General features: G+C 39.1%; 1 protein-coding gene across 1 annotated transcript; it reads right to left on the bottom strand.

The window, feature by feature from the left end:
- Positions 1 to 496: 496 nt before the first annotated feature.
- Positions 497 to 9,196, bottom strand: LOC120988890 (extracellular calcium-sensing receptor-like). Its single transcript, XM_040416662.1, has 5 exons — positions 8,942 to 9,196; positions 7,088 to 7,912; positions 4,135 to 4,362; positions 3,927 to 4,050; positions 497 to 1,410 (listed from the first exon to the last, which is right to left on the bottom strand). Exons 1-5 carry the CDS (start codon positions 9,194 to 9,196, stop codon positions 497 to 499), a joined length of 2,346 nt encoding a protein of 781 aa, XP_040272596.1.
- Between the last annotated feature and the right edge of the window lie 4,024 nt (positions 9,197 to 13,220).

Below are 13,220 nucleotides of genomic sequence, written 5' to 3' on the forward strand. Positions count from 1 at the left end.
GTTATGTATGATACAATCTGCTAAGTCACTGTACTGTATCTCAGGCTGCTATGTGTGATACTGTCTACTGAGTCACTTTATCTCAGCCTATTAAGTGGATACTGTCTGCTGAGTCACTGTATCTCAGCTTATTATGTGTGATACTCTCTACTGAGCTAGTATATCCATAGTACCTGCAGCCATTCATAGAACTATCTAAATATTGCCAAAGCGCCACTTTCTATCGACCCATAAATACAGAGGTAAGTGACTCTCTCTGGTGCTTAGAAGAACATTATCAACTTTATTTTCATTTTAAAATGTAGTAAATTGTCTCACAAATGCATTTTATTGCTTGTAAACAAGGTTGTATTCTGGTCTAATCAATTAGACTTTATTTACAAAGAACAAAAAGAATGTGTCCTCCAAAACATCTACTGTATGATTGTCCATCCATTGTTTCATTCTGTCCTTGAAAAAAACATATCAAGTTCCAGGGTACAAAACAGTAGGATGACTATGTCTTCTTGGTGGTGCCTTTACCCAGTAGGTTCTGTCGGGAGTTCAGGTTGGGTCTTAGTAATATAATATAGCATTTGGGGAAGAATATACAACCTACAATCCCAGCACTGGAGGATAAAATTCCAAAAACTTCAACAGCCACCATGAACTTGCCTTGAGAGCTTAGATAGGCTGGGACAAAGGAAATCCAGACACTCAAGAAGATCAACATGGAGAATGTGATCCACTTGGCCTCGTTAAAGCTGTCTGGTAATTTTCGTGCCAGAAAGGCAATAAAAAAGCTGACACAAGCCAAAAATGCAGTGTATCCCAACATACACCATAGAAGGGTATCTGAACATTCATTGCACTGGAAGATGATGATTCCTGTTTTGATCTTTGTATTTCTTTCAGGGAAAGGAGGGCATTGGAGCATCCAGTAGACACATATAAAAAACTGGATGGAGGTGCACAGCGATATAGTTGAGGTTGGAACTTTAGATCCCATCCATGTCCTCATGTTGCTTCCTGGTTTGGTAGCTCTAAAAGCAATGACCACCATGATAGTCTTGGCTAAGACGCATGAAATACTGAGAACAAAAATGACACCAAAGGCTCCTTGGCGAAAGCGACAAGTGAATTTTTGAGGTTCCCCAATGAAAAGTAATGAGCACAAGAAGCCTAAAAACAGACAAGTGAGAAGAAGGTAGGTGAGATCTCGATTGTTGGCTTTGACTATGGCTGTGTCTCTGTATTTGATGAACACACACAATATGCTGATAGTGATGAGTGAGCTAAAGATGGTCGTTGTGGTCAACGTAATTCCAAGCGGTTCCCAGTAGGACAAAAACTCAACAACTTTCGGGATGCATACAGTGTTGTTTTTATTTGGCCACAGTTCATCTGGACATAAGAAACAGTTGCTGGAATCTGGAAAGCAAATGAGATCAGGTAGAGTATATACCCGTTTCCTACAAAAAGGGTCACCTTGTACTCAGCTGTAATTTGTGGTAGAGCATGTTCAATTTCCCTGCAGCTCCTCCATAGGCGAAATGAGGTATTACACAGCTCCAATTGAAATTAAAGGATTGGTGACAGAAGGTCTTTGTAGACACCCTCTGCTCTGCTTAATAAATAGGTGTCAAAATTCCCTATTAGAGCTTATGCACATGGCTGTAATGGTTTTGAGGTCCGCAAATTTTACTACTGTAGTATAGTCCTATCCTTGCCTGCAAAACAGACAAAAATAGAATATGTTATATCTTTTTTGCAGGGCCACGGAAGGACGTGTGGATGCGGACAGCACGCGCTGTTCCGCATCTGACCCACAAAAAATGCATATCAAATGCGGACCAAACATACTGTCATGTGCATGAGCCCGTAGGATAATAGAAATGGTTTTCAAAAACTAAAAAAAGCTCTTTAACCGCTTAAAGAACAGGCCAATTTTCCTACCAACATTCCAAGAGTCACTTTTTTATTTTTTTCATGAAGGCTTTTTGGGGGACTAGATGTACTTTCTAATGTCTAAGTCATACAGTATATTGAGAAGCTGTAAAAAAATATCAATCAGATAGAATTGGAGATAAAAAAAAAAATGATGGCTACATTTTTTACCTTTTTTTCCAGTACGATTACTGTGATGCTAATTTTATATTCTTTTTGGTGTTTTTTATAACTTTGAAAAAATTTTAATCCTTGAAAAAAGGTCTTTGCATTGCCTTAATCTCACTCTCATAACCTTTCATATTTTATGGGTGTTTTATATATATTTTTATATGAAAAATGGGGAACGGGGGTGATCTGATTTTTTAAATTATTTTATTTAAAAAGAAAAAACATTTACTAACTTTACTTTTAATCCCGCTAGGGGACTTGAACAAACATGTAATCACTTATACCAAAGACTGCAATATTAATGATAAAATTTCTATGTTCTAGTAGGGTGTGTAGACATCAAAGGTGGTAAGTATTATGCTCAGGACCTCGTCTCCAAGAGCCAAAGTGAAGCAGTTCAAGCCTTTAATTTAGTCAGTGAATTCTATATGTTTTGGGACCTATGTCTAGTTTCACACTAGCACTAAAATGATCCAGTAGACTGTTCTGGTAGAGGAACAGAATGCCAGAGTTCATCTCATTCAGCATAGCCAGAGCACCACCAGACCCCACTGACTAGCCTGTTTTCAGCATTAGTGCCAAGAATAGGATGGACAAATACCAGTGGTTTTTCTCCTGGCCGAATCCTGGCGCTAATGCCGGATACAGGCTGGATCCCCACCAGGTCCCATTATAGTGAAAGGGCTCCAGTGGGGAAAGATAGTGTATGAACTTTGGCAGGCTTTTCCTCTACTGGAACACCCTTCCAGATCATTTTAGCGCTAGTGTGAAACTAGCCTAAGCCGAGTTGGTAAACTATTGCCATGGTGGCTTATAGATTAAAGGGGTTGTCTTTGATGTGACAACCCATTAACCTTAATTTTAAAAATATTACTTGGCTTTGCTGTCAGTGTGGGGGGGGGGTACTTTAGTTTTGATATGGGAACCTAAGGCCCTAAGATTTCTGTTAATGTTTTTATTTGATAACAGACACCACACAGTCCACAACAGGAGCAGGGTATGGAACCAGTTTATAAACCTCTAGAGGTTGAACATTTGTTATAAACAATAGTTTGTATATGATAGCTAAGACATGTCTGGTGACCGAGACGTATTAATAAAAAATAATCCATACAGAAACCCAAATTTGACTTTTGTTCCAAAGAAGGACCAACACAAAGCACTTGGTGCATAGTGGATTGTTATGGGCAAATAGTGTATCACATAATTCTCCTCGGCCAGTCAGCAGCTCCATGATGGATGATGTGAATCAGCCTGTGAATATCGTGTCAAGGAGTGTTTGGCACATGGTCTTTTCCACAGTTCTGACCAGCCAAAGAATTGAGTCGAGCTGACGGTATACTCAATCATTTCTAAATTATAGGGTTTTTAATCAATATGGCATAAAGGTTTAAAAATGTATTTTTGACCGAAGCTTTTTTTTTTATTTGACTTTTTCTGATGTTTTTGCAGTTTCTTTTAAGCTAAGAAACTTATTTTTAAAACAATATAATGGATAATTTTCAATAATATTGTATATGACCAGGTTTGGGCTGGTGCACCAGTGCCACAATAATGGTCCCCAGTGGAGATGACTTTGGAGTTAATCATTAGGGTTTATTTCTTATGTGATTATCTACAGTCCAGCTCCACCTAAAACTGATTTCACAACTCTAACCCCACAGTCTTGATTAAAAATGGATGAGTATATGTTCTGTTTAGATAGAAGGTGGCCTTCAGAATTATCTCCTCTGAAAGACCCAAGAAACCTCGGTCAACAATATGTATATATATATATATATATATATATATCAGAGTATTCTCTTCCTTTATTGCTAGATGAAACCTACCTATACGATCAGATATTTCCCCTTCTGAACAGGGAAGACAGTCAAAGCAGCACATCGGTTGTCCATTTTTAGCAGCCTTTCGAAATCCAGGAGAGCAGTGCTCAGAGCACAAAGAGCAAGGGATCTAAAGGTAGAATAAAAAATGTTCACCAGACCACTACTTCAATAATCTTATTTTTTTCAGGACTATAAACATTAGATGTTGTACCTCCAGTTCTCCAGTGATCCACCTAATTGCAGAGATATTGATGGTCAGCTCATTCTGTTGAGACTCACGTAAATTATAGCGCCCAACCTTCACAAAGTTGATGGATCCATCTAGGTTCCTATGCCAGTTTATCACATCATAGTCAGTTGGTGGATTTCCAGTAGAATCAAAATACATTTCCTCTCCCATTGGATTCTTGAAATGGATATTTTTTATGGAGCGAACAATCTACCATTGGAAATATTAAAGAGAACTATAACTTCCCATAAAGTTTATAGTAATAAAAGCACTGGTTCCCCACTGCACAAAAATTTTCCTAGATATAGACATAATAACAAGTTGAGTAGTCTTGAAAAACCTAGGTCAAAAACACCCCCTTCTCAAAGTTTATATAATGTTACTACAGTTCATATTGTATTAGAAAATTTAAGTACATCTGATTTTTTTATTTTTTTTGGACTTAATATACTACAAGTTAGTAATTCACCTTTGGAATACAGAGTCTTGCAAAAGTTCAAGTGAATGGAGGGGGTGCTTGTAATTCCACTACGCCATCGCTTCACAGAAGAAAAGACAAAGTGTAATGATGAAGCGCCATTCAGCTGGAGTGTCACCTCCTCATCTCACAGCTGATCGGCAGGGGTGCCAGGTGTCGGACCCCCACCAATATTGATGACCTGTCCTAAGGGTATGTCATCAATATTAAGCGCTAGACAACCCCTTTAAGACCCTTTCACTTTTTGCACATTTTGTTATGTTGCACCCTTGTGTTAACATTAAAAAAAAAAAGTTTCCCTGGCAATCTGCACTCAGTTTCCCATAATGACAAAGGTACTTGAAATTTAGCTCTGGGGGCTTCTTATTTAGAAGCCTTGACACCTCTGGAGACTGAACTTTTTCTTCTCCACCTTGATTTGAGTCATCTGTGACAAATTAAGTTGATTGGACATGATGTGGAAAGACACAGCTATGTCTTCATAAGGTCTCACAGCTGACAATGCATATCAGAGCAAAAACCATGCCTTGAGGAGAAAAAAATGCCTTAGAGACAGGATTGTTTGGAGGCACAGATCTGCGGAAGGATACAAAACATTTCTTCTGCACTGAAAGGTCCTAGAGCACTTGGGCTCAGGTCCAAAAGTTCTGTATGCAGATGGGAAAAACTTCAAGAAGGTCAACCATCACTGCAGCACTCCATCAATCTGGGCTGTATGGCTGTAGTGGCCAGAAAGAAACCACTCCTCTGTAAATGACACATGGAAGTTTGCAATAAAGCAGCTAAAGGACCCCCAGACTGTTAAAAACAAGATTTTCTGGTCTGATGAAACCAATATGTAACCTTTTGTCTTTACTTGCAGGCATGAGAAAACCAGGCACTGCCCAATATCATCCCTACAATGAAGCATGGTGGAAGCATCATGAGGGTGTTTTTTAGCCGATGGGGCAGGGAGACTAGTCAAGGTTGAGGGAAACCTGAATGGAGCAAAATACAGAGATATTCTTATTGGAAACTTGATCCATGGTGCTCTGGACCTATGACTGGGCCGAAGGTTCACCTTCCAACAAAGATAATGACCCTAAGCACACAGTCAAGATGAAACAAAAGTGGCTTAAGCTGGTCATACATCTGAGATAATGATCGGTCGCGTTGTAGCTGATCAGTCAACCATGGGTTCGTTTGTACGAACGGTTCCACCAACTAAATTGTCCAACCAGGCAGTTCGTTTTTTATTAAAAAAAAATTAAATCCCTGGTGCTTGAGCACAATCGAAAGGGATCATCTGAATTTAAACATGCAGTTTCAGTGGAAGTTTTCCAGCATGACGGATCGCATTTTCGCAAGACAAGATGGCCACCTTTAGGGGCAATTTTGAATGTCCTTGAGTGGCCCAGCCAGAGCCCTGACTTGAACTCAATCGAACATCTCTAGAGAGAAGTGAAAATGACTGTCCAGTATCCACTGATGGTCCGCATCCAACCTGACAGAGCTTGAAAGGATCTGCCCAGAAGAATGGCAGAAAATACCCAAATCCAGGTGTGTAAACCTTGTGACGCCATACCCAAGAATACAGTGTTCAGTTTAGGACATGGTCAGATATCATAGTCAAGTATCAGAATAACATCATTTTGAGGCAAAATATTTACCATGATACCTGTACAAGAAGACTGGAGGCTGAGATCACTGCCAAAGCTGCTTCAACCAAGTCCTAAGTAAAGGGTCTGAATACTTATGTCAATGCAAGATTTTAGTTTTCCTTTTCAATAAATTAACAAAGATTTCAAACATTCTGTTTTTACTTTCTCTTTATGGGGTATTGAGTGCAGAATGATGGGGAACAGATGAGATGGTCTTATCAATAGTAATGATTGGCCTTAATATGCATTTAGTGACTTATCTTAAATACAGAGTATAAGGAGTATTAAGAAAGTAAAAGGCATATACATTTTCTGTATTGATGTAAGGTGGGTCTTCCATTTCCACCGAAGGATCCATGGTATCTCAAGGTGGCCATATACATTGGTTCTAATTTGATCAAAATTGACAATTTCAACCAAATTAAATGTTTATCAGCTGAAATTTAACAGTGAACAATCCTTTTAGCCGACTGATGACAGACCATTATCGCCTGAAAAGAAGTCGGTTGTGTTAAATATTTTTGTCCAAAATGGTTCCTGAACAAAAGATCTTTATATGGAAAATTGTTCCCAGGAAGATCTTTTGTCCATCTCCCGTCTGGTTTCAGTACACGTATGGTCACTTTCAATAACTGTAATGTCCACTAATGACTTAAATGTGTAAGGCCATGTCTGCAAAATGCAAGCTCACCAGATGTTTGTTCAACTCCTGTTCAACTATCAATCGACTTGTGTCTAATGAGTATGGCCACCTTCAGTTCAACACTACATCTAATTGTTACTGAACATTTTTTAAAGCAAAATTTGTACTATGTACCTGCCATGGTGCTATGGCTTTTTGATTTCTGCATTTTCCAGGTTGACTGTCACTAGGTGTGCAGAAGATTAGTTCATGTAGGGCATGGGCCACAGCATATACTGCACTATACACCAAATAGTGCAGTCGAAAGTCAAATTCATTAAACTCATATTCATTGCTCCTAAATCTGGTCAATGTTTCCTCCCCTGTGCACCACACTGTACCATTTTCTGCAGCACTGCTTTTGTTTGACCACTGACATTCGTGGACTTTTTCCCAGAAATCTTCAATGAAGATATCCTGAGGAAGCAAGGTTGAAGGTCGAAGAGCAAGTTGATATTCCTTTAACCCTGGTATATCCATCCCATGCAAGGACAGTGCAAGAGTCCCAGACATAATTTTACTAAACTTTTTACTGGCTAAAAAGGGTGAATTTGACCATCCTTCAGTACCAAGCCAAATGCGCTTGTTGTTGTCTCTCTCTAGAAGAATGGCCATTAAAGGATAGGTGAAAGGTTCCCTGGAAAAAATTATAATAACCATAGCAGATGACTCAATGACCAAATTTACAATGTAATTCATTTTCATTAGGGAGGTTGTTTGACCAAATGTTTCATGATATGCAAGGCACACCCCCAATTTATGAAGCTCCTCTTTGAGAAGTTGAGAACCTATAATTCCATAGTCTTCATTCAAAGATAGTAAACCAACCCAGTTCCATCCCATGTGGGCAACAAGTGCAGCCAAGGCCCTGGCCTGTCTGTTGTCACCAGAAATGGTTCGGAAGAATGATGGATACAGAAGCCGGTTATTCAGCGAGGCTAGGGATGCTCCATAGCTTACCTATAGAAGATCAAAGGAAAGTTAAACAAGAATTGTCTACAGAAAGATGAAATGTGAAGATGACAATATTCTATGCCTAATATGAGCAACGTTTCAGATGGAAAACACAGTATTTGGGTTGAATGACATTAATATTCAAATCCTTTGCTAATTAACTCATGTCAGTCAAACCACAGACTCCTCCAAAATGAAGAGCAACCCATGTACATAAACAGTTGTTTCAGTTGGGAATTGGCTGGCTAGATTACATGCCTTAGGTGCAGCCCGGTAGGGGGAGGGTTGCCGGTTTTTATCAAAGAGACCCTGTGGGTGTATGGGGATTTGTTTTAAAGCACTGAAATGGGATAAAATACAAGTTAACACATGACAGTCAAGCCAGAGACTCCATCAAAATGAAGAATGTCCCACCTGTTGATGGCCGTTTTGTGGTTACTGTCCCTCAACATAGCAAGGTACTGTTTGGCTGGGATGAGATGTCTTAGGCTCAGTTCATATCTCTGTAATTTGTTCTTTTCTGTCAGAGGGGCAGAAACATGAAATAAACTATAAGGTGGATCCATCACATAGCAGACATCAGTGGAGCCTAATGGACATAACTGAGTTACAATGCACTTTGTTGCATTTTCCTCGATTTTGGGGGAAAAATTCCACTAAATACTGTGCTATTCTTCTGTAAAATAAGATGAAATCCACTGATGGAGGCTCCAAGCACAAATGTGAACACTACCTTAGATTCAAGCCAGATGTGTGCTGACTTTCATTAAAGAGAGCTGCATTTTAGGAATCTCTTCTAGCCAACTTGTACCCTGCTGTGTACTGACAAAGGGCAACAACCCAGAAATATCTGTCTGCACATGGGTCGCTCATCATTTTGGAGCAGCTTCTGGCTTGGATTGCATGAGCTAATTTGCATACTTTCTTCCAACAGATCATTTCCTGAAAATAAGTATCCATATACCTGTCTCTTCACCCTTACATATACTGAATTCCTAGTAAATATCACAAATTAAGATCCAGGAACATATTTACCTGAGGGTACATGTATGTCCCTAAAACAGTAGCCATTGTTAAAGTAGATATTGATAAGCCATCACCAATGACAGCAAGAGGAACTTTCTGGTTACACTGGTAGTTCAGAATTGGATGGACCTCTCCAGACAGAGTCCAAAATGTTCCCCAGAGAGATTCTGAAGAGTGTGCACATGTGTCAAAGATTTGATAGCCTAGAGATATATTTGGGAGCAAAGACTCAATGGAATTTATCTCTTTTGTGGCATATATCATGGAATGCATCCAACTGTAGGAAACAGTGCTGTACCTGTGCGAAGAAAGTAGAAATGGAGAAAATCAAATTGTCAAAATAGGTCACAATGATATCTATTTTTGAAAATGTAATGATACAGATTCCAATTATACTTTAGTTCAAAATTGTTATATTTACGTCCCATGACCATGGTTCACTCACCCTTCTGTTTTCCCAATATACCTGGTGCAACATTGTTCCCCTGCTGCCTTGTAGTGGGCTTGGATTTCCAGAGAAACTACTGTCCCACCCTTCTGTAGGCCTTCTAACCTCCATATTGACCCTTCACTGCCTGCCCTGACCTTGGACTGTTTATTGGACTACTCGCACTCTGCCTGCCTTGACTTTGGTTGTCCTTGAATACAATTTTGCTTGATTCCTCTGTGCTCTGCACCAGTGTCTCTGAGCCCCATGGGTTAGCAGTCAATAGCACACTAGGAGGTAACAGCCTGGTGCCTTACCTGTAGTGAAGTTCTGATCCCTATATAGGGTTAAAGGGTGTATACCTGCCAGAATAATACCCTTAGGTTTAGCCCAAAGGGAAATCTGTTGGTTGCCTCGGTGGTTCCACAACCACTGCCATAACAAAAATGTTCTTATGACTGGATCTCTTCTTTACCTTTTGGACTCCAGATAAAATCTAATTTATGTTAAATTAACACAGTTCAAAATATACAGTATATGCATGCATATGTCCCCATGTCATAAGTACAAAACAACAACTAACCATAGACCAAAACCAGGAGTGACGTTGACTTGTTTGAAGCCTGCAACTGAACACTAATACTAATGCATTCATTGTCTGGATCCAACAGTATCAAATTCAATCCTTTAGGGTGTCTGGTATCCAGTTAATGAATGTGTTAATAATGTCCAGTCTCAGACACCAGTTTGCATTCATACATGTTCCTTACAATAGAGTTTCCAGTATTGAACAGATCATGTTATGATTAAGAACCCTTTGTTGAGGCTCCAAAAGCGTCAATGCCCCAGGATGTCTTGTACTTTTTAAATTTATGAAATAAAGGACTGTTTTGAATATTGACGGCTTTGGTGCTAGAGAGCTCATTTTTCTTTGTCTGGATTCAAGTTACCACTCACAGATGTGGAACTCCTCCCTCCCTTGCATAGCCCTGGGATTGATTGCAGCCGAGCTGCTATATTGTGCGGGTGAACTGAAATCTGTACTTTTCATCCTATTACAGACAATAAACCTAACAGAATTTTATGGCAACATAGATGGACACTCACGAATTGCAGTTGAGGGGCTGGACCTCTTCGGTGAAGGAATAATTTTGCTTTTTCCATGAAGTGTGCATAGGGAAAAATCCACCTATTATAATGTCCCCATCTTGGAAATACCCTTTCTCTGGAGGACTGTAAAGACTACAAGCTGGAGAGTGACTGAAGCTAAACTGTACATGCACTATGCAGATGTAGAGGATGATGCCCAGGACCATGCTGAAGAAGAAGACACAGAACAGAAAAAAGGCTGGCCAGTGAGATTGCCTATGAAAGTAAAAAAAATAATAATTATGTAGATAAAAGTCAAGAGTTTGGCTCCAAGCCATGTAGTTCAAAACCATGATATGGTGGTCATTGAATGAAATGCTTTTTGTTGATCTTTTTGTGCATTTAGGATTAAAAGCATTCAGATCTGACACCAGTCACTGTGATCACCACCTGTATATAAGGGCTCATGCACACGACTGTTGTTGTTTTGCGATCCGTTGTTCACGAATCCGTTGTTCAGTATCTGAGGTTTTTTCTCTTTGATTTAAGTCCTCTTCCATTCCGTTATTGCACATAACATATCCGTATGGTTTCCGTATGCGATCCGTTTTTTGCGGATCGTATACAGAAACAGTAACTTATTAATCACCAAACATGAGCAACATGAGCAATATAGGCCTGGCATAGCATTTCTACAGTATGGATCTGCAAAATACGGATGAAATACGGATGACATACGGATGTGTTCCGTATTTTTTTGTGGACCCATTGACTTGAATGGGGCCTCGGACCGTGATTTGCGGACAATATTAGGACATGCACTACTTTTTTGCGGAACGGCCATGCGGACAAACGGAAACGGAATGCACACGGAGTAACTTCTGTATTTTCTACAGCCCCATTGAAGTGAATGGTTCCGCATACGGTCCGCAAAAAAACCCGGAACGGAAGCAGAAAGAAAATACGTTCGTGTGCATGAGCCCTAAAGCTGTAGAGACGTAGAGATGCACAATATAGGAGAACATTCCTATAGACTGAGGGGAGGTACAATTAGATATTTAGTAAGTTCAATGCCAAAAGAATTTACCATTAACAACCAAGAAATCAAAATGGAATCAAATGAATTCCATCACATGTAAAATATGAAGGTTCAGATAAAAAGTGGAGATACACAGAGAATATAATGATGACTCAAAAATAAACGAAATTTAGAGATATGCAAAGGGCAAAAAGGGTCACTTGGAACTAAAGGAGACACCGAGGTATGTACTAAACAGAAATAGTCATAGAGGACAATATAGGAAAGATATGGAGATACACATAGAGACAGAAGATAATCTAGAAGACATTAAAGGCTATGGCCATCTTCAGACAACATTTTTATGATCGCATATTATTTATTTTGTTCTATAAAAAATTATTTTTTTCACTTAGTCTTTATTAAAAATTTTCTGCAGTTTTTGTGATACATGGGTTGAAAAATCAGTCTATTTGCAGACTGTTGCTGAGTTCTATCAGCTGACTGCTCATGCACAGCCTAATCTCTGAACTCCTGATCTACTTTTATTATAGATAAATTCTTATCAATCTAATAAGAATATTACTTATTGTTAAAGAGGGCAGTCAATCCGAGATAAGGCTTTACATAAGCAGTCAGCTGACAGAACTCTGGAGAGACAGTCTGCAAATAGACTGATTTTTAACCCCATGTATCACAAAAACTGCAGAAAATTTGAACAAAAGGCCAATTAAAAAAAAAAAAAGATTTTGTGCCCAAAATGAGTAAAATGAAATCATAAAAATTAGCCTGTAAGATAAAATAAAAAGAGTACTGAGGAGAAAGTGCAGAGGATGTTGAAGTACATTAGGACAAGATGATCAGGAAGACATGGATATATTCAGAGAGAACACAAGAAACTATGGAGAAATATAGGGAGAAAATCCTGAAGCCATTAAAGGGGTTATCCAGGAATTTGATATTGATGGCCTATTCTCAGAATAGGTCATCAAAATCAAATCAGTTGGAGTCCTACTCCCAGGTGTCTCTGGTGAGCGCTGTGGTCTCTTCACAGCATACCAAGCACAACACTTTACATTGTATAATGTTTGTGCTTGGTATTGAAGCTCAGCCCCATTCACTTTAATGGGGCTGAGCTGCACCTAGGCCATGGAGATAACATCTTTAATTGATGAGATATGTAAATAAGTAGATGGAAGATTATTGGACTTGAAAATATGTGGAGAACATGATATGCAGTGATACATAAGAAGATCAGGAATTCTTACAGATAAAGTCGACTAAGTTAATATATGAAAATGGGAACATGACGATTTGTGGCTGAATAGAGATACATCATCAGAAAGACATGGAGAGCAAAAACACAAAGACATAGAGACACATAAAGAGAAGAGGAATGAGGAAGACATGGGGGCATGTAGGTGGAAGGTCATTGGAAACTCATTGAGATACAGTATATTGAGAAGTAATTATGAAGATGTGGAGACTCATTCTGAGAAGTTCATCCTATATGTAGACACAAGGAGAAAAGAGATATGTATATGGGGAGACAATGGTGTATGTTGAAGAGGGGTTATCAGGAGGACAGAAGACAGGATCTCCTTACCTTTTCTTGCTGAGCTCAAGTTGGAGTAACAGCCTGTTACTTGCCAGCCCATCAGCCTGTTTACATGATGCTATTATATATATTTTTTTTGTCCCATAAGGATGCTTGGATGCTGACACCTCTGGGACATTCTCCAATTTTCAATTAT

This window comes from Bufo bufo, chromosome 1 (genome assembly GCF_905171765.1).
Source record: "Bufo bufo chromosome 1, aBufBuf1.1, whole genome shotgun sequence".
Lineage (NCBI taxonomy): Eukaryota > Metazoa > Chordata > Amphibia > Anura > Bufonidae > Bufo > Bufo bufo.

Coding starts and splice junctions, on each gene's coding strand:
- LOC120988890 (XM_040416662.1), bottom strand. CDS start 9,196: ATGATATATGCCACAAAAGAGATAAATTCCATTGAGTCTTTGCTCCCA. Junction 7,913..8,941: donor GGACATACATGTACCCTCAG/GTAAATATGTTC, acceptor GATCTTCTATAG/GTAAGCTATGGAGCATCCCT. Junction 1,411..3,926: donor GGAAATATCTGATCGTATAG/GTAGGTTTCATC, acceptor TTTGCTTTCCAG/ATTCCAGCAACTGTTTCTTA.